The sequence below is a fragment of the Lissotriton helveticus genome, chromosome 1_1 (genome assembly GCF_964261635.1).
Source record: "Lissotriton helveticus chromosome 1_1, aLisHel1.1, whole genome shotgun sequence".
NCBI lineage: Eukaryota > Metazoa > Chordata > Amphibia > Caudata > Salamandridae > Lissotriton > Lissotriton helveticus.
Genome location: NC_136057.1, coordinates 348,461,475 through 348,488,413, shown reverse-complemented (window position 1 = coordinate 348,488,413; position 26,939 = coordinate 348,461,475). Strand labels below are relative to the sequence as shown.

At 44.7% G+C, this 26,939-nt stretch overlaps 1 protein-coding gene across 1 annotated transcript in view; it reads left to right on the top strand.

Annotated features, from left to right (window-relative positions):
- LRP6 (LDL receptor related protein 6) overlaps positions 1-26,939 on the top strand; it is a 1,212,873-nt gene that overhangs the window by 801,357 nt on the left and 384,577 nt on the right. The window contains exons 14-15 of the mRNA XM_078673499.1: positions 1,922-2,133; positions 24,330-24,520. Coding sequence (XP_078529625.1) covers positions 1,922-2,133; positions 24,330-24,520 — 403 coding nt within the window. The remainder of the gene's footprint in view (positions 1-1,921; positions 2,134-24,329; positions 24,521-26,939) is intronic.

The following is a 26,939-nucleotide window of genomic DNA, read 5'->3' as shown; positions in this document are numbered from 1 at the left end:
ACTGTGCAAGCAGTTCTGATGTTCTTTAAATGCATCAATGCTGTACCACATTTCTTTTTCCTCATTGAGTCAGGTCCAGCAGCTGGTTGTGAAGAAGATGCATTTTTAACACCTCATTGCCATCCCAATAAGAGTCTAGTCTAGGAACTACCCAAACAAATTCTGGATCTTCTGTGACATAGAACCATGATTCCATTTTAACCTATATCAATGGTTTTGCATCTTGAAGTTCTTCTATATTCACATGTGACCCAGGTGCCTCCCCATCAAAGGTCTGTGGAGTACCATTGTACTAAGGCTCTGCTCCACTTATGTCAATGCCCACTCACAATAGAAAATGTTTTGAAACCGACACATCCGGACCCAACCATTAGAAGGCTCAATTGTGCAAAGCATGTAACTTTTGAAGAACATCAAACTGCAAAATCACTATTTCTTCTTTTTGGCAGACTGTTCTACCTCTGTGAAATTCAGGTCCTTCTACTCTCCCCCATCCTATTTAACACGGTTTACTACAACTCCTGTTGTCACCTTGTCTTTTCAACCTCATTATCCACCCACTTGTAACTCCGATACAATTCAGAGTTAAGTAATCAGTAACATGTCAATGATAATAGTATCCTGGTACCCTTTAATGGAAGACCTAATCAGTTTGACTCATTAACCATCCTCTCAGACAATTAGTCTGAATGCATGATAACTGGTTTCAGCTTGACAAAGTAAACGCAAGGTCAAGAATTTTTCAGGGTATTTGTACAGTCTTGTCCACCTTTGGACAAATATTGTGACCGGGGCAAAGTTAAATAAAATCAAATCATAGTGATCTTTGAAGAAAATCTATAAAAGCGCACATTAATCTTTCAGAGTAGGTTTTCTTGACCTCCACTCTGCTTTAAAGAACCTGCAAGCTATTTATATGGTCTCTGCCCCTTGATCCTTTATTCATGTTTGGCGTATGCCACCATCTAGGAATGGGTACAACGTTTCGGGTACTGAAGATTGCTCAAAAGAGTATGAGTTCTCAGTGGGTCACTTAAACCATGGAATGTTATACAGCTAGAAGTCCCTTTTTGCATTTCCCACCCTATGCAAAGGCAGTATTTTATTTAATTGAACATAACATTTCTACCTTTTGAAACCAGCTGTCCTAATAATCTATTATATGTATAACATTATTCTTCCCATAAGCTTCATTTTATCTTCTCCGTTTCATTCATTGTTCCTCATTTTCTTGAACTTTTTATTTCTCCCCTGAAGAGCCTCAGGACCTGTTGTGTACTTTTCACTTTCACTTATCTTTTTCTTCAGTACATACCATAGCATAACTTCTCCTTTTACTCTTTTGCAGCAGGCACCCACGTTAGGCCGTAACCTATTTGTCTGTCTATTTAGCTGGACTTTATTTTTTGTAAACATGTTTCCATTCTCCTTCATCAGCTTGTTCTGTTGCATGAGATCTACAGTGCAGACATGTGGGTTAAGTCCAATGCCTTTACCAAGCATTAAGCCCAACATGTCCATAATAGGTCTGGTGTACACCTGTTTTTTCAGTTTGAGTGGCATTCATCGAATGTGGCATAATAATTATTTTAAATATTCCTTTTAGTTGAGAAAGTGGGGTTAGGATGGATGTGCAAGCTACTCCTTAAATCTTAGTCCTGCAACCCCTTTACTCAACATGATCCAACTCTATCTTTACTCTCTAAAATGCCTATAATTGGGTAGACTAGGAGCTACAATTGCTGAAGAGGTCAATAGGTGTGTTACGGCAGAGTTTATATAGGCGGTAAATAAAACAATAAAGAATGCTATAGTACAAGGCGCACAAATGCCACTATAATGAACTTTTAATCTATGCATCAACATCATTAGTTAACATGAAATATTTAGAAAGTTAATAAAAATGTCACCTTTTTTTCAGAGCCTTACTGTAGTGGCAAGTGCCACTCCTAACCAGAATATGGAAATGCAACCATATGATCTTAGTATTGACATATATAGCCGTTACATCTACTGGACCTGTGAGGCCACCAATGTCATCAGTGTCACGCGGCTGGATGGCAGACCTATTGGAGTGGTGCTTAAAGGAGAGCAGGACCGACCCCGAGCCATCTTGGTGAACCCAGAAAGAGGGTATGTTGAAACAAAAAAATGAATAAATGAAAAAACCAGTCCCTGTGTTGAATGAACCTTTTTAGCCTAGACGAATGGTGTAGTCAACATATATTCAAGTATAATGAATGTGGGAACTCCTAAAACCATAAGTTGAAATCTGTTTGATGCGGTTGCTTTCATATGATGTCACGTTTACTCCAGTCTCAAAATACCTAATCAGAGCTGTGTCATTGTTTTCTGGGTTCACATGCTGTGCATTATTCCACCGTCTAGTGGCTGTGTCCGGAAAATGTTCTTTAGTCTCTCTTTTAAATTTATAAAGGTGGCCCACACACACGTTTTGCCTTGTATTTGATTTAACTTTGACTGAAGTGTACTGGGTTCCTGCTAACCAGGTCCCCAGTGCCAGTGCCCTTTCCTTAAAAAGGTTCAATTGTTTCCCAAATTGGCAAAACCTTCAACACCCTCTGTAAGTCCCTAGTAAATGGTACTCCTGGTACCTAGGGCCTAAGGTACTACAGAAGGTACATAGGGCAGCAGCATGCATTGTGCCACCATAAGGGACCACTCACCAAGCACATGCAACACAGGCTGTGTTTATTGGTGCAGACAAAAGTAAAAACATGAACTGTCACACATCCCTATGTGCCATGTACCCTAACACTGCTTGTAATATTAGTAAATTACCACTACAGCAGGCCTAAGGCAGGGTGCTGAATATTGTATGCGAGGGCATGCCTGCATGAGCAGATATGCCCCTTTGCTGTTCAGTCCTATTACTGCCAGTACAAGTGACCAGGGAAGCCATTTTAAAACGTGCTGGACATGGGTGAAAATGAGTTCCCAGCTACACGATGGCTTCACTGAAAATAGGGATGTTTTGTATCAAACATCTCGTATTGGTAATCTCACACTGATGCCAGTGTTGGGTTTAGCAATACATGCACCTAGAGGGCACCTGAGAGGTTACCCCTGAAAACCTACCAGCATCTGGTATGCTTCCTGACTGGTTTCTGCCAGCCTGTCACCCGAGACGCTGTTCTAACCTCCTAGGGTAAGAGCCTCTGCTCTCAGGAGGACCAGAACTAAAGCATTTCTGGGTAGATGGTGTAAAATACCCTCCCACAGGTTGGCCTGCTGATTAGCCTTCATTGGATGGGAAGCCTCAAAGGGCTGCCTCCTTTGTAATGCGATTCCGGCTTCATCTCACAGGAGGGAAAGCAGACCCCTTTGTGTAGGATTCCCTTGGCACCTGGACGGCGGACAGGAAAATTAGCTAGTTAGGTAGGTGTGCCACCTCCAGGCTAGTACCACCCCTAAGGTGCTACTGTTAGGTGGATACGATTTTTCATAAATGGCCCTGTTTGTGGTTGCGTACTTAGGAATTTAGGGACCGGGCTATGCCCACTTCCCACAGGAAGTGGTCATATAGGGGGTGTAGTGACCACAAGAGTCAGTAGACCATGGGCTACTACCCCACACTCCCCTAGCACTCTTAAATTCAGTATTTACCTGCCTGTGAAAGACTCAAGACCTACAGTGAACAGCAGACCTGTTCTGAAGAAACTCCACAGGGAAGACTGTCAGGCCTCCGGAATTTCCAAAACCCAACACCTGAAGCCACCACTGCACCCGTCGCCTCCTGCCCAAGTTGAAGTGGGCCAATAGTCCCAACAAACCTCCCCAGCCCTCCAGAGCGAGTCCATTGTGGTTTCACCCCTCCTGGACTCTGTCACCTGCCGTTTCTTCATGCCGACCTCCTCGACTGCGACTTCTCCAGTAAGGAAAAATCAGATTCTTATGGACACCTCTGCACTGTCTCCCCGGGGCCTTGGAGAAGGATACCAACAGTGTCTCCTCCCACCCTCACCCCGTCCCCAAGCATCGTAAGGCCTGAGCCCACTTGCTGGATCTTCCTGGCTTGCTTCCTAGCTAGAGCCTACAGCCTCTTTTTACAGTGACTAATCCCCATTGAAACTCATTGGGCTCCCGACGCTAATTTGCACCATGCACCCGGCTGCCTTTGTGCGGCAGGGTGGTATACTGCTGGAGCTGCTTTGGACCTTGCCCACAACTCACCTTAAATTTTAGAGATTGGTCCTGTAAGTTAATGTATGGTACCAGTTAGTAGAACTTGTTCTTCCTTCCATAGGATGACATTGCAGAACTCAGAAATTGCACAGTGTCCACTTTTTTAAAGTGAAAAGAATTTATATCTAAAAACGTACTTACCTCAACGATTTTTCTCTGATGCCTAATCATATATAAAGGTACTTTGTATTCTTATTAATTGGTGTGGCTCTCCCTAAGCTCCCCCAGCAATGCAGAGACCTGTCAAAACAAAAACCCGCATTGACAAAGCTACAAGGCAGGCAATCTAGGTCAGAGATATTGTCTGCTAATTCTGGTTTATTTCCATGTTTCTCATCATTTTTCTGGTGATCCCAGAAACCTATATATTTCTGCAAAGTAGACTAAATTCCGAATTCATCAAGTTGTCCGGTGTAGATCCCTCAAGCTTTTTCCAGGGAAACTAACTGTTGAAATAAAGAAATATTGATAATAAGTAGGTAAAAACAGCCTTTTGTGACAATGTTTTCATCTGTAACTTTTTGACACAATGGCAGATTTACAAAAGCAATGTGCCATTACGTTTGGTATACCCTTTTCATTGCGGGTATATATAAGGTTTGTAGGTTCTCCAAGAACCCAGGGTACCCAGAGCCAACAACTGAGCTGCACCGTACAAAGGTATTTCATTGTGTACAGAGTATAGATCAATTGATTGGTGAAATACGTAGAGTGCATATGGGCATCAAGGAAACCTATGCCGGCCTCGAAAAACCTCCTCGCCCAATCACTATGGTGGAGAGTTTGATTTTATCATGTCGAGCTATTTTTGGCACCTACTCATCCATTCTAGCTCTAGCGAGTGAACTGAAGCTGGAAAGGAATAGGTGTTCTGCTCACTCAGAGTGAATGAGGAATAAACACTTCTGTTCGAGGCATATGAGCTGCAGATTGTACACTTAGCAATAGATCGCCACCGGGTGTTGGGCTTAGATGGTTGCAGGTTGTTGTCTTCTTGGAAGAAGTCTTTGTAGTCACGAGATAGGTGACTCCTCCCTTGGACAATACTGCGCATGGTCATCGACTTCATCCTCAGATTGTTTTTTTCCGCCACTGGGTTTGGATGAAAGTTTTCCGCTCCGGCTAGAAAATAATTTTTCTGCATTTTCGATGCGTGAAACTTTAGATAAACTTTTTTCGACATCGAATAGACTTTTCGACATCACCAGATACATTCCGGTGCGTCGACGTGGGCCGTTGGGCCTATCTGCGCCTTACGGCCTACGCCTCATGGACAGAACTCCATTCACGAGATGCCCGGTATGTCGAGCAAAATTCCCTCATAGCGACCATCACGAGGTTTGCAACCTCTGTCTCTCGCCAGAACACAAGTCGACCTGTACAGCCTGTGCCTCCTTCCGATCGAAGAAGACCATTCGGGATCGGAGGGCCCGTCGATACGAGATGAAGAGATCAGCGTCAGCACCGGAGGCTATCTTTGAGGAGGAGATTGTCGAAGAAGACTTCTCTGAGGACGAGAACCCACTCGAAGATATCTCCGAGGACGAGGCTCCACTTGTCGCCGAGGAAGACTCGCCTGATCTCCAGATCATATCGGGAGCAGAGGACTCGGACGATTCGATTCCATCTCGACAACCCGTGAGTACCTCTACCCTTGCACAACAGACACTACCCAAACAAAAGGCAACAGTCAGCTCTGCCCATGGGGCCCAGTCGAGACCGAAATACCCCCTCCGACACCCTGTCTTCGGGCTCAGCTTCGAGGAAAAAGACTACGCCTTCCGGTGCCTCGGCGCCGAATTAAACACATGTGCCAATTCCACCTCCTCCATTGGCACCGAAACATCCTTCGACACCGAAGGACTCTTCTACACCGAAGCCAAAACGCCCTTCGGTGCCCAAACACCCTTCGGCACCCGGACCAAAAGACACATCGGTGCCGAAGCCAGGAACCGTACCGGGCCCGAAAGCTTCAACTCCGAAACCCTCCGGTTCCAAAAATAAGGAAGGGAAGCTAGATTCCGGCGCCGCAGGCCCAACGAAACCGGTCTCCACGCCAAAATCTCCAATATCGGTACCAAAGACTCTAAGGCCTGATGCAGACACGCCTAATCCCTCTGACAAGCCTAAACCACATTCGGCACCGAAAAAATTGCCACAGGACTCAATCACTCCTCCTAAGGCAAAGAACACTAAGCAACCCCTATCGGCACCGAAAAAATCGACGCCGAAATAGGATTATAGAAGAGGAAGAACTGTTTAGACCAGATCCTAGACAGAAAAAAGTCCATATTAATCCAAAACTGGACATGTGGAAGCAATTCCTTATAAGAAAAGACCAGCAGACACACCACTTCCACCTGTGGTTCCTGCCAAAAAGAAGATTGTGCAACTTCTCCAATGCACCCTTCCTCTCCTTCACCTTCTATCTCTCCAATCCCTCCTAATATTGATCCTATAACTTCTCCTGTTCAATCTCCTGCATCATCACACCACACTGACGAGGAGTATGATTTGGGTGGGGGGGGATGACGTACCAGAGCCACATACATACCCTTTAGATGAGGATGTCAATCCAGAATATCCCAAGGATGACGATGCATATAATTTTCCACCAAACAATGTGCCAGACATCCCTGATCCTCAGTACTACCCAACAAAACCTTCCCCTCCAGAGGATAGTATTGGGTTTAATCATCTATTAAACAGAGCTGCCCTTTACCATGGAGTTTCAATGCACTCTGATGCCATTGAGGAGGATTTCTTATTAGACACATTTGAGCAGTCACAAAGGTCTACTCAAATATTACCCATGATCAAGGGAGTTATTAAACATGCTCCAGACATTTTTAAAGATCCAGTACGATGTAGGGTGCTAAATCCCAGAATAGAAACTAAGTATAGACCAGCACCAGCTGATCCAGTCTACATTAAGGGACATCTGCCACTAGACTTTTTGGTAGTGTCAAATGCACGTAAAAGAGCCAATTCCCAAACTTCTGGTGGCTCACCCCCGCCTGACAAAGAATCTAGAATTATTGATGTGTCAGGGAAACAGATTGCTGCGCAAGTAACAAACATATGGCGCATAGCAAACACACAAGCCTTACTCTCACGCTACGACAGGGCTCACTACGACCAACTAGAAAAATTAACGGAACACCTACCAGATCAATACAAGAATCAGGAAGCAGAGCTCTTACAAGAAGTCAAATTAATATCTAATGCCTCAATTAAATGTGCACTAGATGTAGCTGACACAGCATCCAGAGCAGTTAATACTAGTGTTATTCTCAGACGTCATGCATGGTTACGCATTTCAGGTTTCAAACCAGAAGTACAGACTACCATCCGGAACCAGCCCTTCAATCAGAACTAGTTGTTCGGGCCGGAAGTAGACAACACACTAGAGAAAATTAAGAAAGACACGGACACTGCTAAGTTTATGGGTGCATTACAATCCACCCAGAATAGAACTTCTTTTCGCCGCTCCTTTTATAGAGGAGGCTCCAAGCAAACCGGCACAGATACCACATCATCTTTTAAAACACACACACAAACCTCCTCTAATAAGGCTACTTTAGAGGAGGATACAGAGGCAACAACAATAAGGGAAGAGGTAGAGGTAATAACAACCGCTCCTCTTCCACTCCCAAACAGTGACTTCCCTCTGCCTCCCCTATAGCATTCCACTCCTGTGGGGGACAGACTATCACAGTTCCTACCTGTCTGGAATTCCATCACAACAGACAGGTGGGTAAGACAGATTATCCAACATGGCTACTGCCTAGAACTCACAGCAACCCCCCCAAACATACCACCCAGGCAGCGTCCAATGTCCGCAGAACACATAACTCTGCTTCAACAGGAAGTTCTAGCACTTCTAGAAAAAGATGCTATTCAAGTGGTCCCTTTACAGGAACAAGGAACAGGAGTTTACTCCCTGTACTTCCTAATCCCCAAGAAGGACGGGACATTAAGACCAATTCTCGACCTCAGGCCCCTCAACCACTACATACAATCGGATCATTTTCACATGATCACTTTACAACAAGTACTCCCATTACTACAACAGGGAGATTTTCTTTCGACACTACACCTAAAGGACGCCTATTTTCATGCTCCTATACATCCTGCTCACAGGAAGTATCTAAGGTTTGTCATACAGGGACAACACTATCCGTTCAAAGTCCTTCCATTCGGGGTCACAACAGCACCACGAGTGTTTACAAAGTGCTTAGCAGTAGTAGCAGCACGTCTCAGAAGACAACAGATACAGGTCTTCCCTTACCTCGACGATTGGCTCATAAAAGCAAGATCGTTCAACCAGTCTGTACAACACACAAAAAAAACAATTCAAACATTACACGACTTAGGGTTTACAATAAACTACACCAAGTCGCACCTAGAGCATTCGCACACTCATCAATATCTACGAGCTACCATAGACACATCGGCAGCTCTAGCGTATCCCAGTCAAGCCAGGATTCAAAGCATTCAGAACTTAGTCTCCCTTTTTCAATGCCAGCACTCTCTTCAAGCAAGAGTGTTCATGAAACTAATAGGCATGATGGTGTCTTGCATCTTCATAGTTTCTCACGCAAGACTGCAAATGCGCCCACTACAAGAATGTCTAGCACAACAGTGGAATCAGGCTCAAGGTCAGCTCACAGACCTGGTGTTGGTAGAAAGCCGTACATATCGCTCTCTGCAATGGTGGAACACCAAAAAATTGACAAAGGGACGGCCGTTCCTAGACCCTGTTCCACAAATAGTGCTCACGACAGATGCATCCCTCACAAGATGGGGAGCCCATCTCTTGCATTATACCACACAAGGCCAATGGAACAATCAACAGAAACAGTTCCACATCAACCATTTAGAGTTGCTAGCAATTTTCCTAGCACTCAAAACTTTTCAAGTACAAGTACAAAACAAAGCTGTTCTAATCCGGATGGACGATATGACAGCCATGTATTATATTCAAAAACAGGGGGGGGCACACTCTCTGCAACTGTCCCAGCTTGCACAGAACATTTGGAGATGGACCATCCCTCAAAACATACACCTGACAGTAGAACACCTTCCAGGAATTCACAATCAGATAGCAGATCTGTTGAGTCGTCAGTCACAACAGATTCACGAATGGGAGCTGCAACCATTCTTCCAAAAGTGGGGGCATCCACAGATAGATCTGTTTGCCACCCACGAAAATGCAAAATGCCTAACCTTCGCCGCCAGGTTTCTACACCCACGGTCGAAGGGAAATGCGATATGGATGAACTGGTCAGGCAGATTTGCGTACGCTTTTCCGCCTCTCCCACTCATTCCACTACTAGTACGCAAGCTCAGACAACAGTCTCTCAAACTAATACTAGTGGCCCCCACATGGGCACGTCAGCCGTTGTTCACCACGCTACTAGATCTCTCACTGGTTCCACATCAGCAATTACGGCTCACGCCATCCCTGTTAACACAGAACCATGGAGAAATAAGGCACCCAGAACCAAACCAACTGAATTTGGCGATCTGGCTCCTGAGGTCTTAGAGTTTGGCTACTTAAACTTACAACCAGACTGTATGAACATAATTAAAGAAGCTAGAAGACCCACTACCAGAGCATGTTATGCTGCTAAATGGAAAAAATGTGCAATATACTGTAACAATCACATTGATCCACTGGATGTTTCCATCCAAAATATTATTTGCTACCTTCTACACCTACAAAGGTCCAATTTGGCTTATTCTTCCATATTCCTGCATCTAGCAGCAATTGCAGCCTATTTACAAAATAGACAGCATCTATCTCGCTTTAGAGTACCTGCAATAAAAGCTTTTATGGAAGGATTAAAGCGAATAATCCCACCTAGGTTACCACCTGCGCCAGTATGGAACCTAAATGTGGTCCTTACAAGACTTATGGGTTCCCCTTTTGAGCCTTTACATAAGTGTGAACTGCAATTCCTAACATGGAAAACTGCCTTCCTTGTTGCCATCACCTCTCTCAGAAGAGTTAGTGAAATACCACCATTCACAATAGAAAAACCATTTTTTCAAATACACCCTAACAAAGTGGTTCTTAGACCCAATCCAAAATTCCTGCCAAAAGTTATTACTCCTTTTCACCTTAACCAATCAGTAGAGTTACCAGTGTTTTTTCAAAAACCGGACTCTGTTGCAGAAAGGGCTTTACACACCTTAAATATTAGAAGAGCTCTATTATACTACACAGACAGGACTAAATCCTTCAGAAAGACAAAACAACTATTTGTATCTTTCTCTCCCCCACACAAAGGCAATCCCATCTCTAAAGGGGGAATTGCGACGGTCAGACCCGGTGCCCAACGCCTTCTCACCCCGTACGAAAAATGGTTGTTGACGCGCACCTCAGATAAGAAACTGATTTCAGACTTATACCAACAACTCCTCTTCACCAACAAATACACATACAACGCAGGGAGGGTCAGATGGGAGAGAGACCTGGGGAGACAGCTCACACATAAAGAATGGGATGGCATTTACTACAGGGCCAGACACTCGGCCTACCACACTGGTCTCACTGAGACACTGACCAAGGTGGCCACCTATTGGTACCATACACCGGAACGCTTACACCATTGGGTCTCCCGCACAAGTGACCGCTGCTGGAGGGACTGCGGGGAGCTTGGCACGCTGGAACACTTGTTGTGGAGTTGCGACCGCTTGCAACCCTACTGGAACTCAATACTAGATGACATAGACTCCCACTTAGATACTCAACTCCCCAGATTCCCAGCCTATATCCTGCTCGGGCTTCCCAACGCACTGATGTATCCCCTAAAGTCTAGGAGGGGGCGGCTCATTGCGATAGCGTTAGGGGCAGTTGTCCAGAACATTGTAGCACACTGGAGGACTACTCAGCCCCCACCACACTCCGGCTGGCTACATAGATTGTGGACGATACTAGGGATGGAGAAATTATCGCTGGCGAAGGCAGGGCGAGGAGAAGAGTTCGCTGCGCTATGGCGGCCGTTTTTGACTCTGCTTACAGGAGAATTCAGGGAACTAAGCTGGCCCCGATACCTGCGCTTACTACGCCTAGCAGACACCCCGATTGAAGAACCTCAAACTAAGCCGCGCAAGCGACAGACCCGAACCGAGGTGTAGCATGCATCCCCACCCTGGTGACTGTAGGCTGTCGCACAACACTTTCGTTTTCCTTTTACGCGCTTTGAATGGATGGACAGGGAGGGGGGGCGGGAGGGAGGCGGGGAAGGGGGGGAACCCGAGGCCTAGAGTTCTTGCTGCTGAACCACTGCCCAATCGACTTTGATTGTATGGCCACTACCTTACGCCTGGGAAGGTCTCCCTATAGATGGCTCAGCACGCATATACCAAATGGCAACTGTGGTCTCTTTGTTTTTTCTATGTTGATGAAAATAATAAAAGATTTAAACCATAAAGGGGGAATTGCCAGATGGATTGTAAAGTGTATTCAGATATTCTATCAAAAAGCTAAACGTACAATAACAGTTCCTTCTAGAGCGCACTCCACTCGCAAACTAGGAGCCTCTATGGCTTTCTTAGGAAACATACCACTAGAGGACATATGCAAGGGAGCAGCATGGTCTACAATACACACCTTCACTAAACACTATTGTGTTGATGTGCAAGCCAAGCAGCAAGCTGCAGTAGGCCAAGCTGTCCTTAAAACACTATTTCAGTATGCTGCAACGGATACAAGCGACCACCGCTAGGGGAGACACTGCTGCACAATTGTTGCTAAGTGTACAATCTGCAGCTCATATGCCTCGAACGGAATATGCTACTTACCAGTATGCATCTGTTCTTGCCATGTAGAGCTGCAGAGTTGTACACGCCCTGCCGCCTCCCCGGGACTTGTATTCGTTCCAGTACTCATCTTACTTAGATGCATACGCATGGACATCCTTTTTCTCTTCCAGGGGATACTCATTAATAGTCATAAGCACTGAATTATCTCCGCCCATGAGCGGGAACCCGGAACACATAACAATATACATATATATGTGTAAATATATCAAAAAGTACATTGTACTAAAATAATTATACACATATACATGTATAACAACCATAATATGCAGCCTAACATATACACATAGGCTAATAAAGCCAACCTTACACACGTTCTGAAGCATGAAAATATGCTAAATATAAATGCAATAAACAGGCATGAGCCCAAAATGCATTTCATAACCATGAAAAACTTATTTTCATCAAAGAACCTGTTGTAAACAGTTATTAGCCTAAAAGGCTGCATATGAAAAATTGTCTGTGTACAGAAAATCAGACTGGCACCCTGCCTTTAAGGCCCCAGAGAATCTGCACACTTTGCCTTTAAGGCCTCTAGGAGAACTCTGTTCCCATCATGCACCACAGGTGACAGTTAGGCCAGTTCTTTTTTCCGGCTTATTCTGTGAGGAACCTGGAACTTGAGCTCTGCTCATTTGTAGTATTTTCTGTCAGAAGTTGGATTTTTCTTGACATTTTTTGACAAATAGTACTTTGGTGGTGTTTATTACCTTTTTTCTGACTAAACTGTTGTGAATTTTTTAGTCAGTATGCCACCTTTATTTTATAAATGTCCTTCCTGTGGGAAGAAAATGGCAAAAACTGATCCACACTCTGTTTGTGTGGTGTGTCTTCCTGATACTCATAAGGTGGAAGATTGTTATCATTGCCTCAACCTTTCTAGTAGGACTTTAAAAGAAAGAGAGAAAATGAGGCTTCTGGGCCTTCTAGAGAGAGAGAATCGTGGTGAGAAGAGTTCTACGGTTTTCTTATCGACTTCTAAGCCACCTTCTCAGCCTAAACGTCGAAGATCAGCGTCTCCAGAAGGTAAAACGAAGAAAAATCGACTCCAGGAAGCTTTTCCTGCGAAAAAGAGGCGTTCGACGTCGAGATCCAGATCGCCGTCAGCATTGTCGGCGTCGAAGAGGCCTCCGTCGAAGACTTCGCCGGTGAGGCAGAATACAGCGTCTCGACCTTCGCCGTCGAGATCTTTATCAACGTCGAGACATCTGGTGTCGATTGCAGTAAGGACGACGTCGGGGGTTCAACGCTCGACGTCAAAGGATGGTGAGAGAGCGACGTCGAAGGAGAAGATGCGTTCGACGTCGAAGGATCATGGGTCGACGTCGAAGAGTAAAGTGTCGACGTCGAAGGATCATATGTCGACGTCGAAGAGTAAAGTGTCGACGTCGAAGGAGATTCATACATCGTCGTCGAGGAAGAGATCGACGTCGAGAGGAAGATCGAAGGATTCGACGTCGAGGTCTAAGAAGAGGAGGTCAAAGTCTCCATCGCGACGTATATCGGCGTCGAAGCATGCTTCGGGCTCGAAGCATGGAATGTCTAGGTCTCCCCCACCTGTGCACAGGTCGGCGTTGAGACTGTCACGATCAGCCTCTCGGACCTCAGTTAGGTCTTTGTCGAGGTCAGACATAAGTCCTGAGCCTAGAGTGGTTTCTTCACCGCAGGATCAACAAAAAGATGCGGTGGGACAAGAGACAGTGCATCAGGATTCTTCTATGGTGGCTCAGTCGGGCTCTACCTCAGGCCAGGCAGATGATAGACAATTGGTGCCCAGTCAGCGGACTCCATCTAGCTCAGTGGTATCTGAGCACAGTGTAGTCTCCGGAGCTTCCAAGTCTTCAGCAGACCTGAATATTGTGCAGGTGTCACCTGAAGCTTCACCTGAGCGTGTAGGTCGGCCTATCAACTTGTCACCGAGATGGCTGGAAAGTCTTCGGCATTGGAAGATGCGTCCATTATTGGGTGACAGAGCTCCGGTTCCTCGGACGGAGCTGCAAAGAAGATCACGTTCGAGATCATTGGAAAGAGAGAAATCTCGATCAAGGGAGCGAAGGAGGCAGCGATCTGCAACTCCTCAAGAGAAGCGTAGGACTCCTGCTCCATCTCCTAAGTCTGTAGAAGGACGGAAATCTCGTTCAAGGGAGCAAAGGAGGCAGCGATCTGCAACTCCTCAAGAGAGGCGTAGAACTCCTTCTCCGTCTTCTAAGTCGTCTTCGTCTTCTACAAGATCTTCATATAGAGACTATTCTCCCACAATATCATCTACTCCTCCGTCCAGAGTGTCTCCAGTGGATGATTTGGGCACATTTAATGATGTGTTATGTCGTGGGGCGAATAAGTTCAAGATCAAGATGGCAGTTCCTCAAATAGCAACGTCAGTCATCTTTGAAACCCTACATCACAAGACGACTGGTAGGCCTCTTCTGCCGTTAGTGCCCGGGTTGATAGAACCAGCGATGAAAACTTTCTTAACTCCGGCCACAGTGGGTTCAGGACCTTCTAGGATTGCAAAGAAGTACAAGGCTCCAGAGGAAGATCCTTTATTTTTGCGTTCTGACCCACCTCCAGATTCTCTTATTGTGGCGGCAGTCAGAAAAGCACATTCGGCAACATCTACCTCTTCTGCTCCTCCAGAGAAGGATAGTAAGAGTATGGATTCCTTGGGGAGACGAATGTGCAACACCTCAGGTTCGGTCATGAGAGTGGCCAGTGCGTCAGCCTTATTGGGCCGCTATGATCGTCTGCTGTGGGACTCAGTTTCTCGTTTTGCAGAAAAACTCCCTAAGGAGGATCAGAAAGACTTCCTGGAAATAGTGGAAGAAGGAGGATTGGTGGCTAATCAAAGCATTAGTGCAGCTGCTGATGCGGCGGATCTGTCAGCTCATGGTTATGCACATGGTGTTTGTGCTAGACGTACGGCTTGGCTTCGCCTTACGGGTCTAAAACCTGAGGCTCAGAGAAAGATGGTAAATCTACCTTTTAATGGTTCGACTCTGTTTGGATCTCACGCCGATGACGAGATGTCTAAAATGAAAGTGGAGTTAGACACTCTTAAGGCCGTTGGTCTTGAAAAGAAAAAAGAGTTTAAGCGTCGAGGTAATTTTCGTCCCTATGACAGAAGATCTTTTCAGCAGAGGGGCCAACAGACGAATTGGTCCTCGCAAAATCAAGGCCAGAGTCAACAGAGATCGCAATTCCAGCAGAGGCGACCTGGACGAGGCAGAGGCAGCGGAAATAGGCAGCAATCATCAGTTACCAAGCAGCCTCAAAAACAATGAATGGAAGCTTCCTCCACAACCGTGTGCCACTCCGGTTGGAGGAAGTATTGTGTGTTATCTGGAAGAGTGGAAACAGATCACAAAGGACAAATGGGTACTCAATGTCATTCAGAGCGGGTACCTTTTGAAATTCAAGAAGCCACCTCCTGTCATGCGTCCTCTGAAAATGGTACAGTGGAACTTAATGCGCTTACAACAGGAAGCGGATGTCCTTCTGAAGAAGAATGCCATAGAACCAGTGCCTTTTCAACAGAGAGGTCAGGGCCTGTACTCTCGGTTTTTTCTTGTAAAGAAAAAAGGTCCAGTTACGGAGTTCAGACCCATTCTGGACTTGAGGCGTTTGAACAAATTCATTCGGAAGGAGAGGTTTCGAATGCTGGCTCTTCATCAGATTTTCCCTCAATTACACCAGGGGGATTGGATGTGTTCCATAGATCTGAAAGATGCTTATTTTCATGTCCCAGTATCCAGAAAACATCGCAAGTTTCTCAGATTTCAAGTAGGGGCTCGTCATTATCAGTACGCAGTGCTCCCCTTTGGCCTGAGATCAGCTCCCAGAACTTTTTCAAAATGTATGGCGGTAGTGGCTGCTTGTCTTCGAAAACAACGGATTTTCATTTATCCGTACTTAGACGACTGGCTTCTGAAGAGTTCATCCCCATCTCTACTGGAAGAACATCTTTCGATATGCCTCCAACTCATGTACAAGTTGGGTCTTCAAGTCAATTACAAAAAGTCCATAATGAATCCCACCCAGAAGATCCACTATCTGGGTGCACAACTGGACACGGCAAAAGAAAACGTGTGTCCTTCGGAGGAGAGGTGGTCATCCATCAAGACAAAGTGTGTGTTTCTCCTTCAGTCTGCACGTCCGACAGTTCGGCAAGTGTCCTCTCTTCTGGGATCCATGGCATCGTGCATCTTCATAGTGCCAAACGCACGTTTGCAGATGCGTCCTCTACAGCAGTGTCTAGAAGATCAATGGAAGCAGAGGACGGGATGCTGGGAGGATCAGATTCTTCTCCAACAGTCTGCAAAAGATTCCATTCGATGGTGGATGAAGAAGACACACTTGATGAAGGGAGTTCCTTTTCATCAGGACCCACCAACGCAGACTCTGATCACAGATGCCTCTCTCCAAGGTTGGGGAGCACATATGGGCCCGCTGCAAGTACAAGGGCTATGGTCAGATTTCGAGAAAGGGTATCATATCAATCTACTCGAACTCAGAGCGGTCCATCTTGCTCTCAAGTCCCTGGCTCCATCTCTTCAGACTCGGTCCCTCTTGGTGCAAACAGACAATACAACTACAATGTATTACTTAAACAAGCAGGGGGGTACCAGGTCCAGGACTCTGTCCATAGAAGCTCAGACCATCTGGCACTGGCTACTTGCACGAGACCTGTCCATAACGGCAGTTCACTTGCCAGGGAGCCTCAACATGCAGGCGGACGACCTCCGCAGAGACTTCGTCGAAGCGCACGACTGGGTTCTCAACGAAGAAGTCGTGCACAGCATTTTCCAGGCTTGGGGAACACCAGACATCGATCTGTTCGCAGACGCGGCAAACGCAAAATGCCCCGTCTTCGCGTCCAGGTTCTCCCAGAAAGGATCTCAAGGGAATGCCCTTTTGATAGACTGGTGTCAAAATTTGCTGTACGCCTTCCCGCCGACACCGTTGATACCAGCAGTGATCAACAGGATGTACAAGACCAAATCCAGAATGATATTGATTTGCCCAGAGTGGCCACGCCAATGGTGGTTCCCAGATCTCCTCCAGTTGTCAATCAGGCCACACAGGAGATTACCTTGTCGCCCGGATCTTCTGTCCAAACAGGAGGGGCGTGTATTTCATCCCAATCTGCCCTCCCTGCGCCTGGCAGCATGGCTCCTGAAGTCATCCAGTACAGGCATTTACAGTTAAATCCGGAGTGTATGAACATTCTTAAAGAGGCAAAGCGGCCTTCTACAAGACAATCCTACGGATTTAAGTGGAAACGCTTTTTTCTTTGGTGTCAGAGCAAGGGTCTTGACCCTATTCGAGGCCAAGAACAGGTGATCTTGCCTTATCTTCTTTATCTTGCTGAGTCTGGTTTGCAGTTTAATTCTATCAGAGTCCATCTTGCTGCAATAACTGCTTATAGAAAATCGCCAACACAGATATCGTTTTTTCGGATGCCTGTGGTGAAGGATTTTCTAGAGGGATTAAGAAAGGTGTTTCCTCCAGTCAGGTCTCCTTCTCCACCTTGGGAGCTTAATGTGGTGTTGACTAAGTTGATGGGCCCACCCTTTGAGCCCATACATAAATCGTCATTGCAGCACTTATCTTGGAAAGTAGCATTCCTGGTGGCTATCACGTCTGCTCGTAGAGTGAGCGAAATTCAGGCTCTGTGTTGCAAGGAACCGTACACAGTTTTTCATGCAAACAGAGTGGTGCTCAGGACTCATCCTTCTTTTCTACCTAAGGTGGTGTCGGATTTTCATATTAACCAATCCATAACATTGCCTACTTTCTTTCCAAACCCTTCAAGTCCGGCTGAGCGGGCTTTGCACTCTTTAGATCTAAAAAGGGTTTTGAAGTTTTACTTAGATAAAACCAAGACAATGAGACACACAGACCGTTTGTTTGTGAACTATGGTCCTACGAATACTGGTTTGGCAGCATCCAAGAGATCCATTTCTAGATGGATAGTGTCATGTATCTTACTGGCCTATCAGCTAGCCCACAAGTCTTTATCAGGTAGACCTAGGGCTCATTCTACGAGGGGAAAAACGTCTACAACAGCTCTCCTCAGGAATGTGGCTATGTCAGAGATATGTAAAGCAGCTACTTGGCGTTCAGTGCATACGTTTACACGCCATTATTGCTTGGATTCTGATGCGCAAACAGATGCTCAAGTGGGACAGGCATCACTGAGAAATTTGTTTGCTACTTCTAGTTAACCACTGTGTTGTTTGAAATATAGCTATGCGTTTATCTGTTCGCCCGCTTCTAGTGGGTATGAGCTTGCTACTCTATTCAGTGCTTATGACTATTAATGAGTATCCCCTGGAAGAGAAGGATTAGTTACATACCTGTAATCCTAGTTCTCTTCCAGGGGTATACTCATTAAAGTCATAAGCACCCTCCCGCCTCCCCGGGCGAGCAGTGGCATTGAAGTTTTCAATATATAATATAAAGTTTTTAAGGGCAGTTTCCTGCTAATGTTTACTGTACCGTACAAAAGAACTGACCTAACTGTCACCTGTGGTGCATGATGGGAACAGAGTTCTCCTAGAGGCCTTAAAGGCAAAGTGTGCAGATTCTCTGGGGCCTTAAAGGCAGGGTGCCAGTCTGATTTTCTGTACACAGACAATTTTTCATATGCAGCCTTTTAGGCTAATAACTGTTTACAACAGGTTCTTTGATGAAAATAAAAGTTTTTCATGGTTATGAAATGCATTTTGGGCTCATGCCTGTTTATTGCATTTATATTTAGCATATTTTCATGCTTCAGAACGTGTGTAAGGTTGGCTTTATTAGCCTATGTGTATATGTTAGGCTGCATATTATGGTTGTTATACATGTATATGTGTATAATTATTTTAGTACAATGTACTTTTTGATATATTTACACATATATATGTATATTGTTATGTGTTCCGGGTTCCCGCTCATGGGCGGAGATAATTCAGTGCTTATGACTTTAATGAGTATACCCCTGGAAGAGAACTAGGATTACAGGTAAGTAACTAATCCTTCTTTACTTCTACTAACTCCATTTCCCATCATGGCGAAAAACAATCTGAGGATGCAGTCGATGACCATGCGCAGTATTGTCCAAGGGAGGAGTCACCTATCTCGTGACTACAAAGACTTCTTCCAAGACAACAACCTGCAATCATCCGAGCCCAACAACAGGTGGCGATCTATTGCTAAGTGTACAACTCTGCAGCTCTACATGCCAAGAACAGATGTATACTAGCATATTCCTTAAATCTTGTTTTTATCTTGTCACATTTGCAGTCTGTGCAAAGTCAGAGGTCAAAGCAGTTTCTTTTAACTAACTTGTTTATCTTAACCTGGAACATTGTTTACACTTTTCTTTCTCTTACTACAGTTGGAGGTTTTTTTGTGAAGCGAGCTTTCTTACAATCATTGTAAAACAAAAGGCTGTAAGATGTCAGTTCTTTTCTAACACACAACATTTAAACAGCTTGTAAATAAATAGTACAAATATTTTAAAATACATCAGGAATTATGGAAAAAAAAGTGTGTTGCAATTCAGAAGTGTGATGCAAACAAAGATTTAAATAGGAGCAAAACAAATCAGAACACTTTACTTGGTGATGTACAAATGTTTGCAAAAACTCAATTTCCAAACACTGTTTGGACACTATAGTTTTTTTTTTTTAAATAGATTTTATTGATTTTAAAGAGATCAGTACAGGATTTCCGTAGGGTGATGAACATATGAATAACAACATTTTGAAAAAAGAGAGAAGTTGCAGTCTGCATCTTATCAAGTATCTTGAAATTACATACAATAAACAAAGACAACATCAACAACTGCATCAAACCAATCCCGAATCTGCGCTTAATCACTTGGCACTCTATAGTTTAATCAGTAAAACACCATGTCAGTGGGAAGTTTTGTGGCCAAGTGAACAAACTAGCAAGATCAAGCTTTGTTACTATAAAATCTCTGCGACAAATCTTCCCACATTTGTGATTTCCACATAAGGTCCAGGCTACCATCTCCCTTGTTCTGTCCAATCTCGATTACGCTAATAATCTCTACCACGGATCAGTTTTAACGACCATGAAGACTGCAACGGATTCAGAACTCAGCTGCCAGACTACTCTTCGGTAGAAAACCGCAAGACCACATCTCCCCTGCCTAGAAAGCCCTGCATTGGTTACCAGTTGCCAGAAGATCTACGTTCAAGCTGCTTTATATCACCCACAAAGCGATACATGGAACAGGACCGCTGTTCATCAGAAATAAAATCACAGAACATTCAACAAACCAACCTCCGATCTACAGTGGCACCTCACCTCAAAATCCCAGGGTACAAAAAAAAAACAGTGGTGGCACATCTTTCCCTGTTCAAGCAGCCAAACTGCGGAACTCTTTACTCCCCAACATAAGATCCACTGATTACCAACTTATCTTCAGAAAACTACTCAGGAATTGGCTCGCCCCCACATAACCACCATACACAAACATAAATATACTGCATATCACTCTGTATATAATCCTTTATTTGTACTATAGGGATGTACCTATATATGTGTATTGCTTTGTAGAAACATGTAGAATAATTCTTTTAAAACAATATAGATATTCATTAGTTCTGCTTAACAAATGTACATGACTGATACGTTATTCTATGTTTTTAACATGTATATAAGTGACTGCATAAATAAGTAAATCTTTTGTCATAACTATTTATCTACAATTCAATTACAAAAAAATATAGCATTGTATCTCCAACTCATTCCCCACTTTTAATAATACCAGCTCAACGGAATATTAAAGTTTTCTTTCCAAAGAGCCAGGTATTTTGTAACTTAAATTCACTCCTTCACTCACTCCTGACCCTTCCACTCACATTCCTACACTACACATAGTTTTGTTCTAAAAATGAGTGCTCCCGCGTAGTCGTAGGTTGCAGCACGCCCCGTCCTGCAGCGGGACGGGAAGACCACTATGATGAAGCATGACACCAAGGGCCCTTTTGGTGTGTGTGGGGTATTTAAACAAAGCTGTGTGCTTTCCACCGTTGTAGGAGACACACTTAGTCTGGGAGAACACAGTTGTTTATCTATTCTAGGGTGAATCACTTTTGTTTCACATATATTGACTAAAGGAGGACGTATCCACCTATTTTGCGCTCAGAGCATTACCTCTTCATTCCCTATTTTGATTATTTACACCCCCACCTTTTGCCTGGTACATGATGTGATTTCAACTGGAAGTACACTGGGTTCCTGCTAACCAGGTCCCCAGTGCCAGATCTCTTTCCAAAACTATACAATTGTTCCCCCAGTTGGAAATGCCTTTAGCACTCTCTATAAGCCATAGTAAATTGTGCCCATGTTACCCAGGGCCTGAGGTACTAAAGAGTGTCCCCCACAGGCTGCAGCACAAATTGTGCCACCCTCAGGGACCCCTCACCAAACTCAGGCAGGGCTTCTATCGCAGGCTGTGTGTTTTGGTGCAGACAAAAAATGAAAACACAACCTGACACACATCTCTGTGTGCCAGGTCCTCTAACACTGAATGTAGTACTTGTAAATCACCCATATAGCACGCCTTAGAGCCCTAAGGTAGAGGGTTTGGGATTACATGTGAGGGCATACCTGCATGAGCAGATATGCCCCTGTGCTGGTCAGTTCCATAACTGCCAGTGCACGTAAACAGGGAAGCCATTTCAGAACATGTGCGGGACACTGGTGAAAACGAGTGCCCCAGCTAAAGAATACTTGACTGAAACTAGTGATGTTTGGTATCAAGCATCTTGTATTTAGAAAACCACCCTGATTCTAATAGTGGATTTGTAGATGCATGCTGGCCACTACAAAGAACTACCACTGACTGGTCTCTGCACGGAAGAGTGTGTTCCTCCCCCTCCCTCAGGATAACCTTCTGATAAGTACTCCTAGGCCGGTGAGCTTCATGGAAGCTCCTGCCTGTACAAGTGGGAAATTAGCTAATCAGATAGGCGTACCAACGCCTAGGGCTGATGTGGGTACGATTTTTCAGAAGTGGACATCTGTGTTGGCACACTTAGGAACTATGGGTCAGGGTTATGCCCACTTCCCACAGGAAGTGGTCATATAAGGGGGATTGTGACCCCAAGGGTAAGTAGCCCATTGGCTTCTAGCCTACACTCCTGTAGCGCCCCTAAATTCAGTATTTAGTGTAGCCCATGGCTACGGGAAATCAGATCCTGCCGACCTGAAGGACGTGAAGTTGCATCCTGCAAGAACTGAAGACCCAGAAACTGACCTGGTGCCAACCCTGCCGGCCTACCTGCTGACTTTGACAATTGCACCAAAAGTCGACTTCTCCTGCAACTGCTGAATCCCCAAAGCGAACTCCATGGCCAGCAGCCACTACACGCAGGTCCCCTCTAACGCGACAGCTCCCAGTAAGGAGAACCCAATGTTTAACGGCACCTCTGCACCCGTCGCCCCTGGGCCGTGGAGAAGAGGACAAAAGGTGTCCCTACTTCCCAGGCCTCCCAGTCTGAGCCAGCAGCCTCTTTACACGAAAACCGATCCCCATAGAGTAACATTCGGCACCCAAGACTGTTTTGCACCTCTGCACCTGGCCACCCTAGTGCTGCTCGTGGTGTTCTGCTGGTGCTGTCTTGGACCTTGCCCACCACTCACCTTAACTCCTGGAGATTGGTCCCGTATTTCGATGAACTACCTGAATGCCGCATTGACTTTTCCTCCCACAGGATAACATTGCAGCTTATAAAAATTGCACTGTCGACTTTTTGAACTGAAAATAATTCCTATTTAAAAACATACTTACCTGAACAATTTGCTTCTGGGGCCTAAACATATATAAAGATGCATGGTATTTTTAAAAATTGGTGTGTATCTTCTTATCGTGTCTCATTTATTTACTATTGTGTGTATTTGTAGATATCTTGCACTTCATTGATCAGCTTAAGGCTGCTCAACCACACTACTACCTAGAAGAGTACCTTGGGATTGCCATAGCAAGTCCTTGTCCACTTATAAGGGAATCCCTGAACTCTTTGCACAATGTCTCATTTTGAGATGTCATTTAAAGAGCCAGCTTCCTACAGGGACCTTATTAATATTATGCCTATCCAACTCATGGAACCACCCTTTTAGTTGATGCAGAGTGCAGGATTGAAATTCTTAACCTTCTACATGGCCTTTTTGGTGGTTCATGTTCCTATAACGAGTGATCGAACTGCAAGCAGTCACAGTGAAAAAGTCTTACCTTCAAATCGACAAAGTCCGAGTTGTAATTCGAATAAACCCATACTTCATTCCAAAGGGGGTCTCACCCTTCCACATGAAGCGAACCATACATCTACAAGCTTTTTTCCCAGCATCCAAAATCTTGAGTAGAACAAGGTCTTCACTCACTAGATGTCAGAAGCTGTTAGGTGCTAAATTTAGGCAACAAACACAACTAGAAAGAAAGGGATTACAGTTTTGCTTATTGTGCACAGGCCTCAGATGGCTCACCAGTAAGAAGGCAACTATAGCTAGATTGATGGCCCAGAAAATACAAAGATGCCATATGGCATCAGGAGTTACTGTGGAAAGAAAAACCACAAGCGCATTCCACAAGAAGAGAGCAGCACTCAACTTCATCTCTAATCTCTCCTTGACGGATACGAACCTCAGTTAGTAATAGGCTGATTTTTTTCTACCACTTTTACTGAACTGTCATAATCTAGGAACTGTGATTTCCTGGGAATGGTGAGGCTGCGTATTTCTGCGTTTTGGAGCATCAGCCATTGCTAAGTGTTCTAAGAATCAGAGTGTACTTCTTTTGGAACGTTAGCAGAAGAGTAATCAGAAAGGAAACATTGTTTGACTATGTTCCCAATGATGACCTATTTGGCCTTTGGAGCAAGATGTCTGTATTTTCTTCTGCAATCTTTATTCCCTTTGAGTTTTCTAAGATTGGAGATTTCTACAAATGAATGTGACTGTTTGCCATTCCTTATGCGCAGTTGCTTAGCCAACACGATGACTTTGACAGTAGGACTAAATAATTTCTACACTCATCACAGACCTCAAATGAAGGCCATGGACTTGTAGAATATAAATACCCAAACTTAGAATCAATTCATGTCAGTCCACTTTCAGGTCTGTCTTCTATAAGAGAGGAAGACAGTTGCATAACTGAAAGTAAGCTGTTTTGTTTACTTAAATTGTGTAGGCAATAATGGACAGTGTATTATTTTATTGAAGCAATTTGCAGTTACTGTTATCTACTTATACATGCTATGTTTTGTTCACCTTCTTAGGTACATGTACTTCACTAACCTGCAAGAAAGGTCAGCAAAGATCGAGCGGGCTGCACTGGATGGCACTGAGCGTGAGGTGCTTGTACTCACAGGCTTGAGTAAACCCATCGCTTTGGCCCTGGACAACAAACTGGGCAAGCTCTACTGGGCAGACGCTGATCTGAGGCGCATTGAAAGCAGTGATCTCTCAGGTAAATTTTGTCTTTTTGTCTACATTGCACGACAGTAAAAAGCCAATTTCCTCTCTTAAACCACAGCTTTGCTTGCCTTTGGATCCTTACAGCTGTTTGAGGGTATTGCAAACTAAGTCTTAAATGTGGTAGCTGCAGTGTACCAGGGTATTGCATTTATTTCTGAATGTACATATTGTAAATCAGAAGAAAGCTTTTTGAAACAATGCTGACCAGTTTCTAGGAATATGGTTTTATGTAAGCGGAGTTCCAAGCGGCCAGGCCAAGGTATTAATCAGTTTATTGTGGGCATTGAATCCAGTATTGTCTTCAGTTGAATCAATTAAAGCACTGTCATCCAAACTAGATCCAGGAGGGGGTCTGTGCCATCCTGGGTTTTCAAGATATCCACCTCCTGGGAAAAAAACACCGGGAACCTAAATGAAAATCACTTGCGTAGTTTGAGATTATACTGAAAATCTGTAATATATTAGGTCCTAGTAGATCTACGTTGGATCTTCCTGAATTTAAGTAACCAGTCCTTGATCATTGTTTTCCAAAAGAAACCCAAGGATTGGAAACATGCCTTGTCAACTTGGAGCCATCTGCCAAATCTTACCAGTGTTTGCATATTCCACGAACACTGGTTATTTTGCAAGCATTTACATGTTTTAGACCGTTGCACTAAAAGGGGCAGTTTTTTCGATGTAAGCAAGTGATTTGGTGCGTGTAGGAAGCTGGCTCTATATATACTATACCAAAATGAGGTATAGTGTGCACAGAGTCCAGTGGAACCCCAAAGTTAGGCAGAGGTAAAAGTAGATAGCATCTTACTCTTGATTTGTGGTAGTGTGGGTGATCCGTAAGGCTGTATAAGAGGGTACAGTTAATGCTTAGGGTCGTTTGCATACATATAATGTATGGGGTCAGGCAACAATTACAGTACAGGAATGTAGGTTGACCAAGCTAGAAGCATTGCTGCCCGGGTCCCTGCAGAGGAGGGGGGAGTGGTGGGAGGCCTGAATTGAATTACTGGAGGCATGGAAGCGACTAGAAAAATATGACTATACGGTATATAGGCAACAACTCCATAGAGAGGGATATAAATCTTGAGCTTTGCTAGCCAGGTAAATAAAGAGGGAAACACCCAAGGGGCCAATATTGCAATTACAGGATACGGATTGGAAAGTTAGTCCAGACGCAGGCTTTCTGGATGTTTTCGCCAGTCATTTAGCCAAAGTGTACAGTGGAGCCTGGAGGGTTGACCATAGCGGAGTTTCTGGCTGCAGTGGAATTACCCCAATTGGATCAGGAGGTGGAGGAAAGCATTGGGGCCCCAATCACGAAAGAGGAGGGGCTGGGAGCTATTAAACGACTAAAGCTAGGGAAGGAGCCTGGGAACGATGGCTTCCCGGTGAAATTGTACCAGCAATTTGCTCTGCAGCTGGGGGATCGGTTACTGGAGGTATACAATGAAGCCCTACAGCGACTAGAGTTGCCAGATTCTATGCAGGAGGCTCTGGTAATAATGATCCCCAAACAAGATGGGGATCCACAGATACCAAACTCATATAGGCCGATTTCGCTCCTCAATATTGATATAAAGATACTGAGTGTCATTCTGGCAAATAGACTACTTCCTCACATGCCTTATCTAATCCATCCAGACCAGGCAGGATTTATCCCACGCCGCAGCACCATGTTCAATCTCCGACAGTTAGCGCATGTCTGGCATGACCAGAGTTTAATGACGGAAGACCACGCGGTAGCCCTGCTGGATATCGAACAAGTGTTTAATTCGGTGGCCTGGCTGTATGTATGGGCCACCTTACAAACGAGCATTTGCAATGCAATAGGTCTCTCATTTGGGCGAGTTTGAGCTATTTCCATTGTAAATGCAAATGATTTTTATTTATGTTCTGGTTTTTGAAACATAAAGAAAACACATTGTCATCTACAATGCCAATAGCTTAAACCTGCGTAAATGAGATACCTATTGCATTGCAAATGCTTGTTTACACCGGCCTTGCAGTTAGCAAAAGGCAGTTGCCTCGCACTGAAAGATAGCTCAGGCCTCTCCCTCGACCTCACAGGGGCGTAAACACATGGACAAATGATGGGTTTGTGTTTGGGACAGACAAGGCAAACACCTGGAAAACAGTTGTTTGAGTTTAGCAACCACTCAGATAATATTCCCTTTTTTAGTGCTAGTTCGGTACAACGTGCACGAGGCACTACAGTAATGTCAGTGGTAAGCAAAAGCGATCAAGAATCCATTTTAACGGAGAGCTGGCGTCACCTCAGTAGGGAGGCGAACAACAATGAATAGGAATGCAGGCAATGAGACGATGCTGGAAGTAGAGTAATGTCCAAACGCTCAGGGTTGGGGCGGTAGAGGCGCCGAAGAGCTCAGTGTGGTAATCACTATGACACCAGCCGC